This window comes from Geotrypetes seraphini, chromosome 10 (genome assembly GCF_902459505.1).
Source record: "Geotrypetes seraphini chromosome 10, aGeoSer1.1, whole genome shotgun sequence".
NCBI lineage: Eukaryota > Metazoa > Chordata > Amphibia > Gymnophiona > Dermophiidae > Geotrypetes > Geotrypetes seraphini.
In genome coordinates this window covers 45893630-45918123 of record NC_047093.1, presented here as the reverse complement: position 1 = coordinate 45918123, position 24494 = coordinate 45893630, and the positions used below count along the sequence as shown (strand labels likewise).

The 24494-nt window shown below is 41.7% G+C and overlaps 1 protein-coding gene across 2 annotated transcripts in view; it reads left to right on the top strand.

The window, feature by feature from the left end:
• Nucleotides 1–24494, top strand: part of DNAH9 (dynein axonemal heavy chain 9) — a 366622-nt gene that overhangs the window by 252008 nt on the left and 90120 nt on the right. For both annotated transcript variants that reach the window (XM_033960210.1, XM_033960209.1), the window contains exons 58-60: nt 2704–2874; nt 12302–12424; nt 19238–19431. In XM_033960210.1, coding sequence (XP_033816101.1) covers nt 2704–2874; nt 12302–12424; nt 19238–19431 — 488 coding nt within the window. The remainder of the gene's footprint in view (nt 1–2703; nt 2875–12301; nt 12425–19237; nt 19432–24494) is intronic.

Below are 24494 nucleotides of genomic sequence, written 5' to 3'. Positions count from 1 at the left end.
TTTGAAAGTCAGTTAGTGGTGTAATTTACAGCTTCATAAACTCGGCAATGAATAGCTCCCCCAGGTGCAGAGCAATAATAGCCTTATTTCATAAAAGGACTGCATATAGAAGGTGAGAGAATGTACTTAAACTACATTTTCTCTCTCTTTCTCACAGCTCAAGTGGGCCACGCTCTTCGTCTTAGCTTCCATCATACGCTCTTTGCCTTTTAGTTATGTAGATTTCTTGTAGATGTTCCATTTTCTCATTGACAGACTTGAGTGACATAGTTGAAGGGAGAGATGAGACAGTGGTGGAGAGGGTGTCAAGGTTAATACCCTGATGGTTCCTAAATGATTGGTTGGGTCTGGGGGAAGGGTGATGAGTTGTGAAGGTTAACAGATGATGGTCAGAGAAGGGAAGAGTCGAAGTGCAAAATTTGGTGGTAGAGCAGTTGGAGGAAAAGACAAGGTCAAGGCAGTGGCCATTCTGATGTGTAGAGGTGGTGGAGCACAGCTGGAGTTTGTATGAATATGTTAAAATGAGAAACCTGGAAGTATAGGGGTCATCAGCATGGATGGTGAAGTCACCAAGGATGAAGAAAGGAAATGAGGGTTCAAGAATGAAGGAGAGCCAGGATTCAAAGTCAGTGAGAAAAGAAGAGACGGACTTATTAGGAGGTTGGTAAATGACTGCTACTCGAAGGGGTAGAAGAGCAATTAGACGAGTGGAATGGAAGTCAAAGGAGGGAGAGTGGTGAGACTGAGGCAGAAGAAGTGGTTGATATACAAGATAGTGAGAGTAACAGCCCAACACCACCTCCACGAACAACTGGGTGTATGTGTGAAAAAGTAGCCTCCATGACACAGGGCAGCAGCTGAAGTAAGAGTCTTGAGGGCAGATCCAGGTCTCAGTTAGTGCTAGCAGGTGGAGAGTTTGAGAGATAAAGAGGTCATGGATGAAGGCAAGTTTGTTGGAGACAGAGTAGACATTCCGCTGGGCGCATGAGAAAGGAGGGAGAAGAGGAACATAAATAAGTTAGGTTACAATGCAGTGTGACCCGCATGAGTGTAGGGTGAGGGCTGGCTGGGAGGACTAGGATTGGGATTAATGTCTCCGGTAGAGCAAGAGAAGGAGTAAGAGAATACGGATGAGTGTGGGAGAAGCATGGGGGTGGGGGGGGGGGAGTTTGCCGTGGTTGAGGTGCATACAGGTAGAGTGGAGATAGCTGAATGAGAGAAAGTATTTCAGCTCTAGGACTGAGAAGAGGGTGGAGGACAAAAGTGAGGGTGAGGTGGTGAAATCAAAATGTGAGTGATGTGGCGGTGGGGAGTTAAGTGGTTTAGGGTGAAGAGAGAGATTGGGGAAAGTCAGTATTAGGAGGAGGAGTTAGTGCAAAGGCGTCATGGGGGAAAGGAAAGGAATGGCTAGCTTTCAGGTCTTCATGCTTTTTTGGACTTAGTTGGTTGTTCAGACATTATGATATAAAGGACTTATTCACCCACTGCAAGATGTTTACTCTGGTTCTGTGTAGTGCCTGAGCATATGGGCTTGGGCATCTGTTTTGTCTTATCGTAAGGGATTATTCTGTGCTAGTTCTGTTATATTGAGTTATTCACATTTGATGTAAATGATAGGTGGGTGCGTGTGTTGGTTGTTTTAGGGCTTAGTGATGTGTGGGTATATTGTTTTTCTCCTGCCTGTATTTGGTATGTGCTATTTCTCTTCTACCATCTTATTTTCTTTCCTTCTAGTTGATTGTTACTTAATTTTGTAGATGACGCCATCCTCTTTAAGCCAGGAACTCAATCATGTGCTGTTTGCTACTGAACAGTCATGATATTATGTTAATAATTACTTTTTCTAACATCTAGGTCCAGTGATTGGTAAGCATTATGTCAATCCTTTATCTTGATAACTAATACTGCTAATTTGTGTCCTTAATATGAAGGGACTAGATTACCCTATTATGAAATACAAGATTTCATCTTACCTTAAAAATGTCAAGCTGATGTATTGTTTATACAGGAAATATTCCTTTCTCTTTCTAAATCTTTTGAGTTTAAGACAGGTTGGATTGGGACAAGATTTTTTTCAGATTTTGACAGGAAAAGGGATGGAGAGGCTATCTTGTGTGCCTCAGCATATTGTCAGATTATTTGGCAAGCTGCTGATCCTCTAAGTAGATGGCAGTTTGTACATGTGCCTCTAGCAAAATAGGAGCTATTACTATTTTACATCTATGCTCCAAACTCAGATGATCCTACTTTTTTTTCCACAAAATAACTAACCACATTGCAGAATTTGGTGATTCCCTTGGTGGTGACTTCCTGAAGAACTATTTTTTGCAAATGTAGAGTACAGTGAGCAGCATACACTGCGTTTGTGTCTAATGACTCATGGTGACCTTGGCCTTCACTCTTTATTCCTCCTACCCTCTCTCTTGACATTACCATGGCATAAAAGGCCAGGAAAGTTCTAGATGGGCAAAAAGCCCAAGAGAGGAGGTTGACTGTCGAAATGCAGAATGATTTCCTCTTATACACCCCCTCATTTCATATTGGTTTCATCTTTGCCATTTAAGTTATGAAAATAAATGACTTTTACTATTATTCAGGCTTAGCATGTGACCTGACTACCAATAATATCTTTGGAAAAGCATTATGCATATAAGTAAATATAATGCATCTTGTGAATTGTCACTTTCTTTGCTGCTTCTCCAGGCGTTCAGTGTGGTATTCCAGCAGGCAGTGCAGAAAGCTGCTTCTGATGAGGTCCTTAAGCAACGTGTAATGAATCTGATTGACAGTATCTCCTTCTCCGTCTTCCAGTACACCACAAGGGGGCTCTTTGAATGTGATAAACTCACCTACACAGCCCAACTGGCTTTCCAGGTAAACCCCACACATCACAGGATACGTTCATGATGTCTTTTTATTATGGATTGGACTGTAGTTTTTCAGGCTGCCTCTCATTTAGACTTATTTCATTCCATAACAACAAACTGGGTTTAGATCACCCAAATTTGTTTTGGCCTCTAGAGGCACATGAAGGACAATTATTTAATCTAGGTATCTGCATTTACATACATGTTACAAGCATAAATGTCTAGAATTCTAGCACAAATAGTAAAAAAGAAAAATCTTTCCTGACCCTGAAACAGGGTTGAGAGGAAGAAACAGCTGAAACCAACAAGCTACTAAAATAGTGCGTGAAAAAATTATTATTAAATTTATGTAATGTGTGGGGAGTCCTCAGTTAACACAGCTCACAATGGGGACAAAAGCCCCTAATGTGCCAGCTGTCACATGCGTTACACCCACAAGGGTGTTACCTGTGTTACATCCCCGGACTCACCCGTATGTGATACCATATACATAGTGCACAAACCAATGTGCTAATGGTGGAAAATAATAATCAACCAACATAACATACAAAAATGGTTGGAGCTATCTCTGCCTCTCATCCGAGGGCGCAGAAGTGGCCAAAATCAGCCAAAAGGCAGAGGCGTAGTAAGCAACAAACAGTTAATAAGTTACCTAGCTTCCCCATGGTTAGAAATGCGAGGCAGCACAAAGGCTTGTCCACAAAAGCTTGTTGGTTTCAGCTGTCTCTTCCTCTCACCCATGTTTCAGGGTCAGGGAAGATTTTTCTTTTTTACTATTTGGGCTTCTTCCCAGCTTCGGATTTTTTAGATTTCTTAGAATTCTAGCACAGCATGCACATTGTGCCCATACCCAAGCAAATACTAGTAGGCGCTTTTCTGCAATTACTTCCTTGACTTGCATAGCCCCAAGCATGGGCAGAACATAGGTAGTACCCAGGTTCCATTATAGAATGGGTTCTACTGCATGGACTTAAAGCACCCAGCTATAGAACTTTATCTATAGTTAACTAACTTATTAAGATTCTGCATTGAAATTCAGTGTTTAATGGCTCATATCCCATAAAGTACTATAAAAGTTGCTTTGACTACCCAAGAAACTTGAATCTTCATGGGAAGAGATGAATGCAACAACACAACACACAAACTGAGCCCTTAAAAGGGCAATTCTATAAAAGTCACCTATTTGAAGCATATTCTGTGAAGAAAAGTAGGTGATTACTTTGCTTTATAAAATACTAGTGTAACTGGGTAACACATACTATATGTATTTAGATATGCAACATATCTAGATTGGGGGATGGTGCATAAATTATAATATTCTATAATTTACATATTAAAGTGACCATTCAACTCATGTTCCACCAAAACGTCAATAAAGTGAATGCCGACTTGCAAAATAAGTGCCACCAAAGGTAAGTGCATATTTACAGAATAGCACTTAACAGGATTATTGTCATTTGGCTCCTTATAGAATCACCCCCTAAGTGCAAAAGGGGTATCTAAGAAAACTTGTGCATCATCTGCTTATTGGGTTGTCTATGAAACCATGCCCATGGCTTACATGTATTAATACTGAAATCTAATTTATGAGCTAATAACCATTCCACAACTACATGTAAGCAAATTGTCAAAGAGGAGATGATCCTTCATTAAAGGATGAATAGAGCGTACAGTTTGAATAACATCAGCATAAAAACGGGGACTACACAAATAAGACTGAATTAACAAAGCTAGAAGTGCCAAAATATATTAAAAATGGCATTTGGGATTAGTTTTCTTTATGCACATCATTTTTCACTTGTTCATATTAAATTTAATCTCCCAGTCTTATAAGATCCTCCTGCAAGCTCTCACAGTGCTCAGCTCTTTTAAAGACTTGAATATTTTTTGTGTCATTTGCCAGCTGTGATCACCTCACTCATTGCTCCTTACTCCAGATCATTTATGAATATGTTATATATATAAAGAAATATTGAAAAGCATAAGTCTCTCCACTATGCCCTCTTTTTCCAATTAGAAATCTGATCATTTAGTCCTATTCTTTATTCCTGATCTTTTAGCCTGTTTCCAGTCAACCATGGGGCATTGCCTCTTATTCCATGACTTATAACATAATGTAATATGAGACCCCCATGAAGAGAAACTTGACCGCTCCCCCTACCTTATGTGTTCCCCTTCCTTCTTCTTTTCTATCACAAACTGGAGTTCTCCCACGTTCCTTTTTGGATTGCATGTCATTTTTATTTTCTTTGTTAAATGGTATTAATTTTATTGTAAGTCATTTTAAATGTATTTGTAAACTGTTTAGCTACCCTATGATTTGTGGGATATCAAGAAATAATGAAAACTTGGAAACTTCATTTCTTAAGGTGTCTGTCATGAAAGACTTTGGTGATGCCTGCACCTCTAGCAATAGACATTCACTACTCATTTCAACCACCTTCTCCCCTCCCAACCTATGTGGATAAAGGTGATCTGGTTGCTGTGGATATATTTTGATGTTCAGATGGCATTTGACAGATTACCGGCAATTGTATTTCTATAGAAAATACAAGAGAGGCAGAAGATCTGCACAACATATATAGCAAACACAAACAGAAGACCTGCAAGAATAAGAATCACTAATAAGAATTTTAATAAAAACAATCTCATGTGCTTGACATGGCCATGTTTCACCAGGAGTCTGCATCAGAGGCAAAACTAAAGAGGTAAAATCAAAAAGCAAGCTTCTGTCTAGTGTAACATAGGGCTTGAGTTAGCCTTACAGCAAGTCTTCAAAAGTGGAGACTTGCTGTAAGGCACTTGGAGCACTTATTTCTGATTCTTATAGTTTCAAGTTTCTTTATTTTTGATATATCGTTTATCATACAGGTATCTAAACAGTTAACAATAAAATGAAATATAAAAAGTAAAAAGTAAAATCGTATCTATATTAAGAAGGGGGTAGCATTTATGCATTGACGTACCTGATATATAAGAAAAAAATGGGGGAGGGAAATTGATAAATACATCGAGATGTAAAATAAAAATAAAAGGAGAAAAGTGGAAAAGGGAAGTACATTTAGGTTGGGGAGGTCGCTTCAAACATAGAGTGTGACGGCAAAAAAAGGCCATCGGCCCAACAAGTCTGCCCACTCGAATAACCCACCGCCCTAAGCACTTCCTCAAAGTGAATCCACATGTTTATCCCATTCTTAAAATCGAGCACATTGTTGGCCTCTACTACCTGAAGTGGAAGATCATTCCAACGATCAACCACCCTGTCGGTGAAGAAATACTTCCTAGTATCACCATGAAATCTCCCACCCCTGATTTTTAGCGGATGCCCTCTTGTCACCATAGGTCCTGTAAGGAAAAAGATGTCTTCTTCCACCTCCATACGGCCAGTAACATATTTGAACATCTCTATCATGTCTCCCCTCTCTCTGCGTTTCTCGAGAGAGTATAGCTGCAACTTACCTAGACGTTCTTCATATGGGAGATCCTTGAGTCCTGAGACCATCCTAGTGGCCAATCTCTGATCCGACTCCATTCTCAGCACATCCTTTTGATAATGTGGCCTCCAAAATTGAACACAGTATTCCAGATGTGGTCTCAACATGGACCTGTAAAGCGGCATTACCACTTCGAGCTTTCGGCTGATGAAACTTCTCCGGATGCAACCCAGCATTTGTCTAGCCTTGGATGAAGCTTTTTCCACTTGATTGGCAGCCTTCATATCTTCACTAATGATTACTCCCAGGTCCCGTTCTATAACAGTTCTAGTTAAGGTCTCACCGTTCAGAGTATAGGTTCTGCAAGGGTTTATGCTACCAAGGTGCATAACTTTACACTTCTTGGCATTAAAGCTCAGCTGACAAATAGTAGACCATTGCTCCAGTAAAAGTAGGTCCTGTGTCATAGTGTCGGGTACATTTGATTGTCGTAAAATTCTGCAAAAGACGATCAATTACCATAGATGACGGGGTTTACAGGGTGAAGGCATCTTTAACGAGGAACGTTTTAAGTTATACTTGCAGGTCTGTTTGTTTTTAATTATATTTCTTCCACACATTAGTCTCCCTTAGTTAAAACCACTACTTGGTAACCCTAACATAGCTCCAAGTATTCAGTATCTGTTAGAAGTTTTTTCATTTTCAGTTGAAAAACTCGGGGCTAGATGCACAAAACTCTCCGATCGTGCAGTTTGACTGGTTTAGCAATTGCCAGAATTTGTCGACTCGATTCTCTAAACAGCTCACCGCGTGGTTTTCCGTGTGGTCATACATTCTCCGATTCTGCCATGCAAACAACCTCATTACTATTAAAATGAAGTTATTAATATTAAAATGAGCCATCTGATTGATGGCCTAACATTGCATGCCATAATCGGATTCCTAATGCCGACCTGAAAAACTGAGAAGAGAGGTGGATTTTTAAAAAGTTTTGTATGTTTTTCAGTTCCTCTCGACCCTGAAGAAAAACCTTGTTTGAAACATGCATGTCGGGAGAGTTGGCATTGATGAACGTTTGAGAGCTAACCTCTAAGCTAAGTAGCTAAGTAATAAGATTAAATTAGAAGAAAAAGATATTAAGTAAGGAAGTGAAGTGAACTAAAATGAAATACAATGAAGAAATAGTTATGGAGTTATGAAATTAAGAATAAGTATGACACTAAATTAATTTTAGAGTTTTGAGTAAATAAACAATAAAGTGGACTGATGAAGACAAGAGATTGCTGGGCATTACTCATGATCCAGTTGATATCCGAAGGTCCATACAAATGAAAAAATGAAGAATTAATATATATATACATAAACACATATAATGAAGTGTATGTTAATATTAGACCAATAATCTCTTTACAGTGTATATGGTGCTGCAATATGTAAATAGGCACCATATAGCTTTATTAGATTAGAGATTTAAAAGAGTACAGAGAATAGTTAGTGATTCAGAGAGAAGTGACTAAGGAACTGAAAAACCCGACAGGTATGCATGTTTTTCTTTAAAAATTTTTTTTTTGTATTATGGACACACACAATATCTGCCCCATAAAAAAAGTTAAGCACCCCCCCCCCCATACACACACACACACACACGTGATGACCCCCAGAAGAAAAGTAGAGGGAGGCCCACTCCTTCTGCCTCCATGACCTCCCTCAATGCTGAGCCGAACCACCCCCCAGGACACCCTAAAGTTAGGCACCTATTTCATGGCAATTACACTAAGGTATCCATTACAGAATCGTGCCTAACTAAAACTTAGGTGTCTATTAAGCCCCTACAGTGTAGCCAAGGGGTTTAAAAGCCTACATTATAGGTGCCTAAGTACTTTAGAGAATCGTGCCTAATGGTGCCTAAGTCCTTTTATGCACCTACTTTGGAGTTAGGCTCTATTAAGCGCCTATCTTATGTAGAATCGTACCTAAGAAAATAGGCACTTATCTCCCAATTATTATTTTTTTTAATTATGAGCTTATTAAAGCTCATAATTGAAGCCAATATATTAAGTTAGATGCCTAACTTAGGCATCTATTTATGTAGGTGCCTATTTGACACCTATCTTTATGCGCTTTTTATAGAATTTACCTCTTTGTGAATACTCGGTGCTGATGCCATTCCAAATGGAAGCACCTTGTACTGAAAGTGGTATGTTCCCACTCAAAAGCAAATATATTTTCTGTGGATTGGGAGAATGGGAATGTGTATGAAGGCTTCTTTGAGATCGTTCATCTCTAACAGTGGTAAAAGAGCTCCCAGAGAGACCATGCAAAAATTTCTCCTTCCCAAGTATTTGTTGAGAGCACATAGGTCCAGAATAGGATGGAGACCTCCAGTCATTTTTGGTATGAGGAAATACTCTGAGTAGAACCCTTGGCCCCTCTCCAGCAGAAGTACATGTTTTATGACATTGAGCTTGAGGAGGGCCGAGAGCTCTTGGCAAAGGAGGGTCTTTAAATGGGAGTTGAAAAAAGACTCTCTTGGAGGATAGTTTGGAGGTTTTCTCTGGAAATGAAGGACATAGCCCTGACTCACCACTAGTAGGACCCATTGATCTAGTATTATCAGGGACCACCAATAAGAATAGTAGGTGAGTCAATCTCCTGTGGGGAGAGTCTGAGGTAAAAGCTGAGAAACTCTGACAATGCTCTCTAGTATGAAGTCAAAAACAGAGAAACATGATGACAGATAAAGGCCAAATGGCCCATCTAGTCTGCCCATCTGCAGTAACCATTATCTCTTTCTCTCTCTGAGAGATCCCACATGCCTATCCCAGGCCCTTTGAATTTAGACACAGTCTCTGTCTCCACCACCTCTTCTGGGAGACTGTTCCATGCATCTACCATCCCTTCTGTAAAAAAGTATTTCCTTAGATTACTCCGGAGCCTATCACCTCTGCTGTTTGGGTTGAGGCTGTGACTGGGTCTACTGCTGCCTCTGATGTCTGGGTCACCTTTGATTGAAGAGCAAGTGGATGTGGAAGGTTGGCTATACTTTAGTTTGCGATAATAAGTGGAATGCCTGGAAGTAGTAGAATATCTCCTTGGTGCGTGAGACTGGGTTGTCTTAGAAGAAGACAAAGTGGTCATGCAATCAATATGTTTTTTGATCTTTTTAGTTGCCTCTTCTAAGATCATCTCCTATACAGGTATGTCGGAGAATCAATCTTGTACATTGATGTATAGGTCTGAAATTCTCAGACAAGCTTGCATAAGCATGACGATAGAAACTGTCGAGATATGAGAGACTATGTAAAAAGCTTTGACGGTAGAATGCACCATGTTCTTTCTAGTCTCTAGGAGATGATTGGTCAGGTGTTAGTAATGATTGAGATATTTTGATGGTATATATCAATCAAAAGATGACATCTTTTGGATGATTGATTTTATATAAAATGTCAAGTAGAAGTTATAGTTTAATTTTCTGTTAGCCAGCATGGAGCCTTGGAACATTCTGCATCCAAACTTATCCAGTATTCTGCCTGGCAGAGTACTTGCATAAGTTCTGTAACTATTAGCTCACTTTAAAGCAGATTCCACCACAAATGACTGCTATTGCAACTGTGGTTTGTCAAAACCAGGGCATGATTGGATTCTGTAGAGCGTATTCAATTTTCATGGAGCTATTAGGAAAGATAGTGGAGCTTCTCAGTTTTTGAATAAGGCGTCTTTCATAAGATTGTATAGAGGAACCCTTATACTGTCCATAGGCCACTCTTTGTAGTCAAGAGCATCCATGCGCTCTGCTTGAGGCACTGCTTTAGATTCCATATTAATTGGAAGCACTTATCTCATTTGATAAACTTTGTAAAAGTCAGACTTTCTGAAGGTGACCTTTGATGAAGAGGTGGAGGAGATGGATAAGATGGAATTCCATAGGACTCATCTGCATACAAGTCAGGGTAGTCACTAGAAGAGTGTGGTGACAGGTCACCGTCATACTCCCCAATGTCAATCCTTGTAGATGTATAACATTGAGGAGAGCATCGAGATGATGAGCTGTGCTCCCTAGAAGAAGATGGATATCTCCTTGAGTTAGATGCTTTTTATTTATTTATTTATAAATAAATACCGCCTATCAATGGAGGTTGTCTAAGCAGTTTACATTCAGATACTCAAGCATTTTCCCTATCTGCCAGTGGACTCACTATCTAACGTACCTGGAGCAATGAAGGATTAAATGACTTGCCAGGTCACAAGAAGCAGCACAGGGATTGAACCCACAACCTCAGGGTGCTAAGTCTATAGCTCTAACCACTAGGCCACTCTTTGATGTCACGGTGTCTAAGATTGATGGCCTGATGAAGTTTGAGGGCAGTGCTTAGAATGGGCTGAGGCTGGGTACGTTGAAGCAAACTTTTGCACTGCGTGTGATTGCAACCACCCAGGTCCTTCTATAATAGCTGTCTGAGCTGATCCTGCAGAAATGGCACCGGTATCAATATTGGCAAGGGTACAGTAGTTGCAGCATGCATTGGGTGTCGAAGTGTTGGGGACCTTGATGTTGAGGCACGCTTCAGAGGAGACACCAATTGTAAAGATGGTAATCTTGCATCTATGCATCAATGCTTGAAGTGCATTGATGGTGATGATACCTGGGAAGATGCTTAGCCTGTTCAGAGGAGAAGATATGTTTATGCTATTTAGTCTTTTTATGAAGTTCCCCTGATGGCAGGTGTTGATATTGTTGGTACTGGTGCTGATGCCGATGTCAATCAATGTTGATGTTCAGCGTCAGAGTCTCCAGCCATTGTCGGTGCAGTTGAAGTTGACCTGAAAATTTTTTCAAACTGCATTTTCCTGGCCTTAAGCGACCTCTTCTGCAATTTAGAGCAGAGCATGCAAGAAGTATCCCAAAGCTAAGGACCTAGACACTGGATACACCAGTTATGTGGATCCTTACCTAGAATGGTCTTGTGGCATCAAGTGCACAGTTTGAAGCCAGTAGGCACCTTAGACATAAAAGAAAAAACCACCTATGTGAGGTCAAAGGACTCAGTAGTCCAGTGAGGTTGAGTAAGTAGTAAACCTTAAATGACTCGACACTTCTGAATTGAGAACAGGTTGAAAAGTGCCTGCAGGCAGAAAACAAAAAAGTAATCAAAATTAGAAAATTTCAAAATATAATAAAAGAAAACCAAAAAATATGACAGAAAGGATGGGAAGGCACAAAATATATGCAGAAAATATGTGCACTTAGAGAACTTTAAGAATAGCTTCTCCACTCTGTGTAAAACTAAGAACTGATTGTCCCACGATTCAGCTTTGGACAGGAAGGCACTCGAGCATGCGTAGTACTGGCAGGCTCGAGATTTTAAAGTGACAGTATATTTTGCACTGTCCATACAGGGCTCCATGGATAACTACTACTACTAATGTTTATCATTTATATAGTGTTGAAAAACATATGCAGCGCTGTACATTTTGACATTTAATAGAGGTCCCTTCTTGGAAGAGCTTACAATCTAACTTGGAAGGGAGGGATGGAAAGCTGCTGCACAGGTGGATGGGTGGTGTAGATGGGGGCAAAAAGGAGAGAGAACGAATTGTAAGGTTGGAGGAGAGGAAGGGAGAGATGAAACAAAGAAGTAGAAAAAGTATTAGAGGGAGAATTCCTGCGTATGACATCACTCATGTGAGAATATGCTGTCTGCTTGTCCTCGGCTAAACTGCAGAGATATGTTTTTGGAGTGTTGTGGATACAGGCTTCATTAAACTGTGGGTAAAGAATTCCAGGAACCCACAAAAACAAAGTGCTTGGTCATGATGAAGGGAGATTGGCCCAAGATACTGCAGATTTTGGTGATCAATTAAGCTGTTTGTATATGGGACAGGGGATTTTGTATAGTGTTTGAGAATTTAGGTGTTCAATTCCTATAAATAAAGAAAGTAAGAAGTCCCATAAATCACTGTTTGAGCACTGTGGTGATTGACATTTTTCTCATGTTGCAGATATTTCTGATGAGCAAAGAAATTAGCACAGTGGAGCTCGACTTTCTCCTCCGGTATCCAGCACTACCTGGAGTTACAACACCTGTTGATTTTCTCTCCAGTCATTCCTGGGGTGGCATCAAGGTAATGCTCCTATGAACTAACACCAGTGCGTTCCAGGTCTCTTTGCTGACATGTTCATTGTAGCACATCATAAGAACTTTCAAGGATGCTGTGCTACAGTGGTGTGCAAAAGTTTGGAACCACTTGTGAATTTTGCATTCTTTCAACATTTAATTTTTTTCATTGACCCAATAGATTTGTGTGTGTACCACATTACAAGGGATACATTTGTCTATTAGAATCAACTTTTTATTCTAGCTTGACTTTAAATTTCTGAGTTTGTTAAAGTTGCCATGTTAATCATTTTTCTGTGTAAATTGAATAATGTACTTTGCTGGCCAAAAAAGTACATATGAGCATCATCTATCCTTCATATTCATGTAGATGGCCTTGAAAATGGTCATTTTGTGTGTCAGTGATGGCTCAGTATTTGGTGGACCTCCCTCTGTTATTGATCACCTGTCTGCATCGTGTCATCATTGAGTGAACTAGTTTGGTAAGGTGATCATGGGTAATAACGCAATTCCAGGTTTCGATGAGTGACTCAATCAACTCATGTTTTGATGTTGGATATCTCCCAGGCTACCTTGTTCCACAAGTTCTTGATCAGATTCAGATCCAGAGATTGGGCAGGCCAATCAATTGGCTTGATGTTCTGATGTTTTCAGTTGATCACCTGTTTGGAGCAATGGCAAGGTATGTTGTCATCTTGGAACAGGAACTGACCTGGAAACAGCTGCTTCGCTGATGGCACCATGCACTTTTGCAGTATTGTGACATACTTGGTCCCGTTAACCATTCCATCAATGACGTGCAGATGTCCAACGTCACTGGCAGCCATGCAGGCCCAGCCCTTGACTCTCAAAGGATGCTTCATAGTGAGGTTGAGGCACTCAGGCTTGAACTCCTCTCCAGGAAACCTCATCATGTAGGTGTAAACAGGAAGAAGATTCTTTCATCACTGAAACAACTTTTTCCCACATTTCACATGTCCAGCTTGAGTGCTTCCATGCCTACTCGATTCAGTTGAGCCTTTGGACTCAGTCATCAGTGGCTTGTTTCATGCTTTGCAGCCCCAAAGACCAAACTACAAGCAACTGCAGACAAACTGCAAACAAACTGTTGATGAGCTAACACTGACATAACACTTGTCTGACCACTCACGCAGTAGCTGAGGTGAGATCAACTTGCAATTGGTCAATAAAATGTGTCAAAATGCATGGTCTTGACGTGATGTTGATGCAAGTGGACAACAGGACCGTGGCCTGTCTACTACTGAACCTATTGCTTTCTTCTTTTGTACAGCCTTTACTACCATGTTGTGATTGCATTCAACTTTGCTGGCGATCTAGCAGCAATGAAAATCCTTCCTTGCTCATCACTGACATACGAACACACGCCTCCAATGTCAGGGTCCGAGTTTTGTTTATGATTGATACAGAAAATGAATGAAACCCAAAAAGCCTACGTTTTTAAAGCTGCCCTGTTACCTAGATGTCTGGACTGTGATTGGCTGATGAAAGCAGCCTCCTGATTGGTCAGAAATAACACGTACTGATTGGACACTCTCAATCCAGTTTTGAAGCATGATCTGTAGAAGTTATAGTAGCTATGTTCCAGTCAGTAGCGTACCAAGGGGTGGGGGGGGGGAGGTCCGCCCCGGGTGCAGCCTTAGGGGGGTGCATAGCCGGCCCAGTCCCTATCACGCTCCCACCCTCCCAGTGAGAACAGCAAACCTCCCTACAGTAGCGTCGGCTGCTTCGCGGCTTTCTCCTCCCTCTGCTGCGTCACTGATGATGTCATCAATGACGCTTCACTGGCAGGAGAAAGCCGCGAAGCAGCCAACGCTACTGGAAGGAGGTTTGCTGCTCTCGCTGGGAGGGTCGGAAAGGTTCACTTGGGGGGGGGGAGAGATAGGAGGGTCAGCGGGGGTTCGGCTGGAAGGGGGGAGAAGCAGTCTGCCTCGGTGCTCCAAGGCCTGGCACCCCTACCTTCTTCGGGCAGCAGCAGCTTTTACAATTCGCTGCTGTTGCCAGCTTCAGACCTTCCTCTCTGCCGGGTCCTGCCTATTTCCTGTTTTCATGAAGACAGGACCAGACAGAGAGGAAGGCCTGAAGCGGGCAACAGCAGAGAATTGTGAATGCTGATGCTGCCCAATGAAGTTCAGGACACCAGGCCTTGGGTGACAGAAGGAGGAAAGGGAGCAGAGGGGGAGAAATTGGGGAGAGTGTTGCTGTACCCAACTGGAGGGAATGAAAGGAGATGCCAGGGCTTGGAGAGAAGAAGAGACGCAAGGGCATGGAGGGAAGGAGGAAGGTATGCTAGATCATGGGAGAAGGAAGGGGGAAAGGAAGAAGGAGATATCAGAGCATGGAGGGGGAGGGAGAGATGGAAGAAAAGGAAAGGAAAGAGATGACAGGAATCAGGGAAGGGATGATGCCAGACCGTGAGGTGGGAAGGAAAGAAAGGAGAAGAGGGAGATGCCAGAGCATAGGGGAGGGGGTGGTGACAGAGAGAGAAAAACGGAGAGATGACAGAGTTGAAATCAATCATGTACAAAGGAGAGAAGGGGCACGGGATAGATAGTTTATGGAAGGAGCATAGAAAGAGTGAGGATGCCATATGGAAGAGAGAGAGAGAGGGTGCACTCTGGATAGAAAGAGCACAGAGGGCAGTGTATGGAAGGGGCGAGATAGAGGGTGAGCAGTAGATGGAAGGGGAAGAGAGAGGGGAAACAGACACTGAATGGAAGTATAGGGGAGAGGAAGGACAGCTACTGAATGGAAGTGTGAGGGAAAGGGGGAGCAGATGCGGGAAGGAAGTGGGGAGGAGAAAGAAAAAAAGGGCACATGCAGGATTGAGGGAAGAGTATAGAGTTAGTTACTGGAAGGGGTGAGGGAAAGAGGTGGCAAGCTATAGGTAGACACAGTGAAAGAGGGAAATTGAGGACTGAATAGCAAAAAAGAATTTAGACAGAGGCAGAAAATAAATTGAGAAGGAAGACCAGGGAAGAACAGGAGGAAGGGAGCAGAGAGAGAGATGCCAGAGCTGGAGGGAAGGAGAGGAGACAGATACCAGATCAATGGGGGTGAAAGGAGAGATGGAAGGGGGAGGCATACAGTTTCTGGAAGGGGCATAGAAGGAGAGAAGATGCCATATAGGGGAAGAGAGATGGCAGACAGTGGATGGAAGGAAGAGAGTAACAAGAAGATGAGGAAAGCAGAAACCAGAGAAGACAAAGGTAGAACAAAAATTTTCTATTTATTTATTGCTTTAGGAGACATGTGTCACTGTTTCTGTGGCATTGCATTGTATGCAGAGTCCAGCTTCTTGCTGGTTCAATTTAACCTTTGTCTATGTATTTCTATTTTATCCTCCCTTTTACAAAACTGTGGAGTGTTTTTTAGCACCAGCCGTGTGGTAGCAGCTCTGATGCTCAGAATTCTATGAGCGTCAGAGCTGTTACCACCGTGGTTAAAATCCACACTACAGTTTTGTAAAAGGGGGAGGGGTAAGTTTGTGATGACATTCCATACTAGGCGAAGGTGTTTTCTGTGTTCTGTGTGTTCGAAAGACATGGTTTTCTGTTAGGATTGACTGCAGGATTGATCTGTACTAGTCTGGCTTTAGTTTTACAATGGGTGTATTGCTGTTGTACTTCTCACTGCAGTAAGTAAGATGCTGCCTTTTCCTAGGTACTCATGTGTGACGTGTGGCTTGTTACTAAAAATCATGTTTTTCGTACAGATGGGGGGGGTGCCAAAAAATGATGGGCCCCGGGTGTCACACATGCTAGGTACGCCACTGATTACCTCCTATCCTATGACATTCTAATTTCCTCAGGAATTTTTCATGAGGTTCTTTGTCAAATACTTTTTGAAAATCAACTGGCTTTATCTATCTTTTCATTAGGCTACTCCTCCACTTCATAATCAATGCTGGAATTTACAGCTGTTATTGGGTATGTTTATTTTTTCTAAGTGCTAGTTTTGACAGCACTCTAGGGGAGTTTGCTTCCTTAATTCTCCATTGTCCCAGTTGATTGTGGGCACTGTACTTAATTGGGAGCCAATTTTTATGACCGCCAACATTATGCCAGACCATTGGATTTGCACTGTTATAAAGAATATCTGCTCCCTAGCCTAGAGGGTTGCTTGCACCACTTCTGCTGTGCCCTTTTTTTCTTGACTGCATTCCTTCTGGTGTCTGCTTCCCAGGGTCTGGCCATAAGCTTCAACTCGCATTGAGCTGGCCTTCCCCTGTACTCTTCAGATGCAATTTCATGCAGCATATCATTTCATTAGTCTTTTAGGTTTTATCACTTTCTAATAGCTAAAAATGCATTTGAAATATAATTAGGTTTTTTCAAAGGCTTTGCTGTTATTAGGTTAATTAATCTTAGTTTTTCATTCTATGTATTCTGAGGGTAATCCTCCCTTCCTCTAGTTAGGAAAATTACATTTGGAAGTAATGTTTTCAGATCCCTGAAAGGATATTTCAGATTTCAATAGTAAAAAGAATTATATGCTGCAGTGCAGTTTGATCATTTGTTTTTCATTGGAAAATGATATTTACAGCCAAAATGCATCATATTGCAGAAGACTAGAAAATGAACAAGGCAGTAAATTAATCATCAAAGCATTTAACTTAATGTTTTAATGGAGACAGACTTTACCACTGTGTTTCTAGTACAGTGTTTCAAATTACAAGGCCACACATCTGCTTTAGGGTATGTTATATTACACCGCTTTATGTGGTACAATGTGCCATTTTAAAGACCATGTGCCTGGCATGGTATATGGTGCAAAAAAATCAAAACGGTAATTCTGCCAACAAAAGTATCAATTAAGGGAACAATTATGTCTGTACTTCTAAGCAATGCTCTCAAAATCTAAGGTACTTTTGTTTTCTCATTAAACTGTTGTGTTATCTTAATACCCATTACTTTACTTTAATTTCACAATCTTAACTGTTTTATTCATCACCAAAATGAACTTTAGTTTATCTTATTCAAACCTACTGAACAACCAATCTCATGAAACATTTCATGTTTCTTTAATTGCTAGTTTACATACTACTGAAACTATTTTACAAACACATGAATAATACACAATTTTACTCTTTCTTTTTATTCACTCAATAATGCTAAATATTCTAATATTCCAATTCATTTGTTTGTATTATCAGTATATCCAATTGCTCAGATAATTCCTTCCATGTCTAAACCTTCGAGTGGTTTCAAAAAGTGCTGTCAGTGCCAGCGCCCTATTTCAATCACTAACCCACACAGTTGGTGCATACAGTGTTTGGGACCTGAGCATCGAGTAGATTCTTGTACTCGATCTACACTACAGAAACGCTTGTTAAATGCTTGCCGTAGCCAACAGGAAAAGCTGTTTGGCTTGGCTATGGACTCCAGTGATAAATCTGAGCTATCAGTACCGGCATCAACATCGGATGCTGTTCCTCCATCGGGCAAACCTGCTAAGAAGCCATCCTCTTCCCAAAAAGCATTGGAGGCCTCTACAGCATTGAGTCCCTTGATGCAGGCCAAGAGTCAAAACCATTGATCTCCTTCAGTGCAGGCAGTGTCTCCTACTAAACATGCATCCTCATCGAGGTTTCCCATCCCTAGACACCCTGCAGCACCGATGGTACCGGCTGTTGAGCCAAGGGTACCAGTTCAAGTCTTCAAGAACAACTGACGGAGTTCTTCCAAAGGGAGCTTGGTGACCTTTTTAAGTTGCATTTGGCACCGGTACTTATATTTGCTCACTTGGTACCAGCCTAGCCTGAGCCATTGAGGCCATGTGGTATTGGTACCAGGTCTACATCGCAGCATCAGTGCTCTGCATTGCGGCATTGATGTTATGCATCACAGCATCGACGCTCTACAACTCAGCATTGGTGCTCTGCATTGAAGCATCAACGTTCTGCATCTCAGCATCTACTGTCTAGAATCCTATTCCAGATGAGATGGTCATTTTGGCCAAGCAGTATTACAGAATTTATTTTCTTCTTAATGGCCAACTCTCCCTCAATAAGTTAGGGAGTCCCACATGTGAGAATATGCTGACTGCTTGTCCTAGAATAAAGCACAGTTACTTAATGTAACAGGTGTTTTCTGGGGACAGCAGGCAGATATTCTCACATTCCTCCCATCTTCCCTGGTTGGCTTCATAGCTTGCTTACGGAACTGAGATACTGTGAGCTGACATTGGGTGAGAAGGCACTTGTGCGTGGGCGGTGCGGGCAGTCATGAAGTTTCTAAAAACTTAAGGTAGCAATGCTCTTTTAACACTGTCCAAATCAGGGTCCGTGGATGACGTCACCCACATGTGAGAATATCTGCCAGCTGTCCCCAGATAACATCTGTTACAATAAGTATTTTGGAATGGGTCATGTCTTTTCTTGTTTGTTGGTATATAACTACATTGTAATTATGCCTTAGTTGTTTGAGTAAGTTGGATGTCCCATTTAATACACGTACATATTATACATTAAAAAAGATGAATTAATTAAAAGTGGCAACTTTTAGTGGGGCTAACTTGACACATTTGTGCTTAGGCTTTGAGAGTTGAATTCATCAAGTTAATAGACGTAAATCATAAATGTACTGAGTTATTACCCAATACTTGTATATGACCTGTATTTTTAAAGTGGCTTAGGTGAAATACTGTTGCCAGAATCACCACATGTCCCATGCTGAAATGTTATGACATATCAGAAACTATTCTTCATTTCTCAGTAGCCCCATGGACCCATGGCATCCTGGAAGTTTGCAAATTATTCATGATCTAACTATTTGAAGATGCTCCTCTTGCCATTTCCCAGGCTCTCTCATCCATGGATGAATTCAGGAATTTGGATCGAGACATTGAGGGTTCTGCAAAACGATGGAAGAAATTTGTGGAATCAGAATGTCCAGAAAAAGAGAAGTTCCCCCAAGAATGGAAGAATAAAACAGCTCTTCAGCGTCTGTGTATGATGCGTGCTCTGAGGCCTGATCGCATGACATATGCAGTGCGGTAAGTGCAATTCATAGAAGATTTTCAACCAATTTATATTGTGACATGGTTTGCAGATTCGTTTTTCCTACAGATTGCACTAGTTTTGAAAGTGAAATTGTGCCCTTGCTTTTACTTTGAAACTTGCTGCTGTTATAAGGTCCCCATGAATATGTGTACCTACTGTTTCTCCAGGTACTTTTTTTAAATGGAAAAGAGCACATGTAAACTTGTAAAGCAGTCCCAGAATGTTATTTTCCTCCCATGATCTAAATATTTCCTCTGAAAATGACCCTTTTAAATGTGACTAAGGAGGGAAGTTATCAAGGAGAATTTTTATTGCAACTTGAATTACCACAGGTGTCATCAACCTGCGGTATCTCAGCACTGCAGGTTGCTGACTCCCATGGTAATTGAACAACAATGCTTGCAAGCCACCTCACAAGCAACATTCTTCTAGTAGCTTGGACAATTGGGCCTCAAAGTGGTGACCCTATATTCTCAGGCTGTAGCTTAAAGGGACATTTGGAGTTGTCAACTCACCCCCCTTTCTTCCAAATATCACTGCCCCCATCATATCCAAAGTCTTCCCCCTTGATCAGACTCCTGACATCCCTAATCTGAAACCCCCACCTGATCAGACTCCCAGTCCCTCTATGCCCTCCATACCCCTAGTAGTCATTAATTATATCCCTATCCTCATCCTCTGTAGCTACCAAATTCCACTCCCCCTAACAATTCAAAATAAGATGCTACTTAACAACTCTTTCTCCTCCTCTTCCTGGCCAATTGCAGAATCTCTTCCCATGAGGTCCATGCAGTCTGCTGCCTTTAGAGCTGAAAAGACTGGATGAGCAATGCAGACTGTATCCCATGGGGGAATGGGCAAAGTCAACCCATGCTGTCTGCTGTCCTACTTTCCTGACTGCTGCTTCTCTGCAACAATTGCTATCCTCCTTCAAATGCAGCACATGTACTAAATTTATTGTGGTTAGGCCCTGGACAGTTGGCCTGCTTGCCCTCACTCTCACTCTCCCTGCAAAAGTAGCTATGGAAGATTAAGCAGGTGTAGAATTTACAGTGCAATAGTCTAAACTAAACTAAACCTTAAGTTTGTATACCGCATCATCTCCACAATCGTAGAGCTCGGCACGGTTTACAGGAACTGGTATAAAGAAGGAAGTCTAATCATAAATGGCTATTTTTGCAGGAATAATGAGATTAGTAGTAATTGGCTGTGCCAGAAGCAAATGTCTGGGCTAAGTGGAATGAAAGGTGGGGCAGAGTAGAGGAAGGGACGAAATAGGCTGGAAGTGGACTCTGAATCTCCCACTGAGTGGGTCAGACCTCATGGCAGCTCTGAAATTCCCTTGGGTCCCTTGGGAATTCACTTGGGTCTGTAGCAGAATCCTCCTAAATCTGAGCTATAGAAATTAAACTTAATGTAGTGGAGCCATCCTGGGGTCAACTTGGTATTGTGCCTTGTATTTTATTATTAGTTAATGCACTGAAGTTACCCATTTAAATGATCTGTTTACACGTCTCCCTTCATATTTGTGGGCAGAACATAGCCGTGAATACTGAAAAACCGCAAATAACTTTTTGCATGTTATTCGCGGTTTTTCGGTAAAATAGACCTGAAAAAGATAATAAACCATGAATAACCCGACCTGCGATTTGCTCCGTACAATGCCGGGAGCAGCAATTTCCTTCAGGAACCACCGGGAGCAGCGATTTCCTCCATGAACCACCGGGAGCAGCGATTTTCAGTGATGAAAATTAGGGGGCGGAGTCAGCAGCCCAAAAAATCGCAAATAAGCAAATCCGCAGATACGGAAACTGCGGATATGGTGGGAGAACTGTAATTGGTTTATAGTCATGCTATATAATTGCTCAAGAGATATTGACTAACAAAGGCCTAGGAATTTTGATGTGACTGCTTTAAGAAATTTTTTCTTTATAATGCATGGAGGGGCATAATCAAAAGATATGTCTAAGTCTGTTTTGGGCCTAAGTTGCTAGTTGCCAAAGTCGGACATGGAAAAAGTCCATTTTTGAAAAATACGTCCCCAAAATTTTTTTCCAAAAAATTGTCTAACTGTACGTCCAGCCGTCTGATTTTCATCCATTTTCATCCAAAAATTCATCCAAGTCAAAAACGCCTAGAAAAAGACCTTTTGGACATGGGCGGGGTCAGCAAAGTGATGGACTGGACACCCAAACATTGCACCAGAGTAGTGGGGTACCTTACAGGGCACTGCTGTGAACTTCACAAAAAGGGTGCCACATATACATCTCACCACATCAACCTTATAGGTCATGGTGAGCCCCCCAAAACACCCCCCAGTACCTACTAGACCCACCTGTCTACCACCGCAATAGCCCTTATGGCTGCAGGTGCCACTTATATGGCATTACATAAGGGTTATGGGGGGTGCACATGTTTCATCATGCATGCAGTGGTTAGAGTAGCTTATGGGCCTGGGGTCTCCTCTCCATTGTTCACTAGCCCACCCCCAGACCACTTAAGCCACCTCTGTGCAGCTCTATTAGGCTTTCCTATGCCAGGCTGCCAGGTGCTGATGTTCTGGAGGCAGATATGTGATGTTTTTATTACAAATTTTATGATGGTGGGGGGAGGGGAGGGTTCCGTGATCACTGGGGGAGTATGAAGGGGTCTGTTCTTTGTCCCTGCAGTGGTTATCTGGTCACTTTGGATGCCTTCTTGTGACTTAGACCTGATTTTAGATGGCCTAAGTCACAACGTCCAAGTTCTGTCTAGGCAGTGTTGTTAAATTTTAGGTTATGCAGTACGACTTTCGGTTATACAGTATGACTAAGTCTAGGATGGCCCATGTCCTGCCCTCGCCACTCCTCCTAAAATGCCCCTTTTAGCTCTGGGCATACTGCAGCACTATGAAGGCCTAAGTCATTTTTAGATATGTCTAAAACCCGGTTCGATTATCGGCACTTGGACGACTTGTCGCACTGATCGTCTAAGTGCCGATTTAGGCCAGTTTTTAGATGTATTTCCATTTTGATTACGAGCCCCATATTGTATATATTATATTGGAAAAACAAAAACCTTCATAATCATTCATAAATGATACATCGAATTTATATCGAACCTAAGAAGTGCAATACTTCCACTTTTCATTCAGTGGTCCCAAAAAAACATCAGTTCTTCATTATCATTTCATACTGCAGTGCAAAACTTGAAAAATTCAGTGCTTCTTAAAAATCTATAGTTATCTTTTCTGTCTCCCACTTAATTTTTCAAACTCATATTAATCATTGCAAGTCATCAGTGCTTAACTTTATGCATTATTCATATTAAAAATATCCAGACTCATTGCAGTTAATTAATATTCAGCTACCTATTCTGTTTATAAGCATATCAACTTAGCATATCAATGTTCCAACTTATTGTGGATAATCTGTATTTTGCTTCCTCTTTTATTTGTAGGCATATCAGGCTTAAGCCCTCATTGTAAAAAAAAGCTACTATGGGCAGGAGCACTTAGGCCCAAATTCTGTAACCAGCACCTAAAGTTAGAAACCTATTTCAGAGGCGCCCAACTAGATAGGCGCCTATATAAATTGGAGAACAAGCTCAATTAAGCTTTTTAATCAGCACTGATTAAATATAAGTGCCTATCAAGAAAGCACAATTTTATAAGAAGACGCCACTAAAAATTTAGGCGGCCTTCGAAAAAATAGACGCTATGCAGATTAGGCGTGGGCATGGCTACGTGTTAGGCACCTTCTTACAGAATCCTTGCTCTGAAGCGTGCTTAAGCGCTCACATGGGCGCTTAACTTTTAGTTGTGCTTTGAGCTGTCCTATTTATTGGGCGCCTCCAAAATAGGTGCCCAAGTAGGTGCCGCTCAACGCGATTCACTAAACAGCATCCAATTTTACTTGAATCGCGCTGAACAGTGCCTATGTAGGTGCCTAATTTTTGGGCGCTTCTTATAGAATTTGCCCTTTAGTAAGTGGTTATCTAGAGCCGCTCAATGCAAAAAAAAAAAAAAAGGTTTTGCACTGAAGCAAAACCTTGCATTAGGTACTAGGGCACAGTCCATGTAAATAGATGTTAAAGAGGCTATTAACTGTTTTGCCCCAATTCAGAAAATTTTTTGAAGCGAGATAAAATCATCACCAGGCCTGAGGTGTTATAGAAGGGTTAGCTCACCCTCTGCATTTAGTAGGATAGCTAACAAGCCCCTCACCTGGACATCTGAGATAGTCACCAACCAAGCTTTCTGCAATGGCCCTAGAGCAGCACCCATTCCTCCTCTGACCCAACCCAATACTGTTGCTCTTAAAAAAAAATCTTGGTAGTTTAGTGGGCCTTCTCCCTTTCTCTGAGCCCCCCTGCCCCCAATATAAAAAAAAACAACAAAGAAAGAAATCTCTGATATCTAGTGGCATCCCCTGCCCCAATCCCTTCCTCTCCCCCCAGGCCTTCCAAAGCCCCTCCCAGTTGCATATTTCAAAAGAGGCAGGAGCAATGCCTACTTCTGCCTCTGGCACCGCTTTCTTGAAAAATGGCGACACTTAGCCCCGTGCAATGTTTCCTGGGATGGGATGCACCAGGCAGAGTCAGTCCGAGCAAGTGGCCGTTGTTCATGTTTCTCTTGATGTATGCATTTGGTGGAGTTGGGTTCAGGTAGGCTTGGAAGAGGGATCAGGGTACTATTGGTTGATTGTTCATTCTGTGGGCTCCTTTTACGAAGGTGCGCTAGCGGTTTTAGCGCACGCACCGGGTTAGCGCGCGATAGCCAAAAATCTACCGCCTGCTCAAAAGGAAGCAGTAGCGGCTAGCACGTTCAGCAATTTAGCATGCGCTATTCCACGCGTTAAGGCCCTAGCGCACCTTTGTAAAAGGAGCCCTATGTTGTAATTGATAATAAACATATTTGGGAAAAAAAGAGCTGCCACTAGATATCAGGGATTTCTTTTTTTAATATATGTAGCAGAGCCAGAGTTCGGGTTTGAAGGGAGGGAGGGTCAACTAAAATACAATGGATGTTTAATGTTTGGGGGGAGGGCAGGTTGGAGAGAGGGAGGGAGTGGGCCAC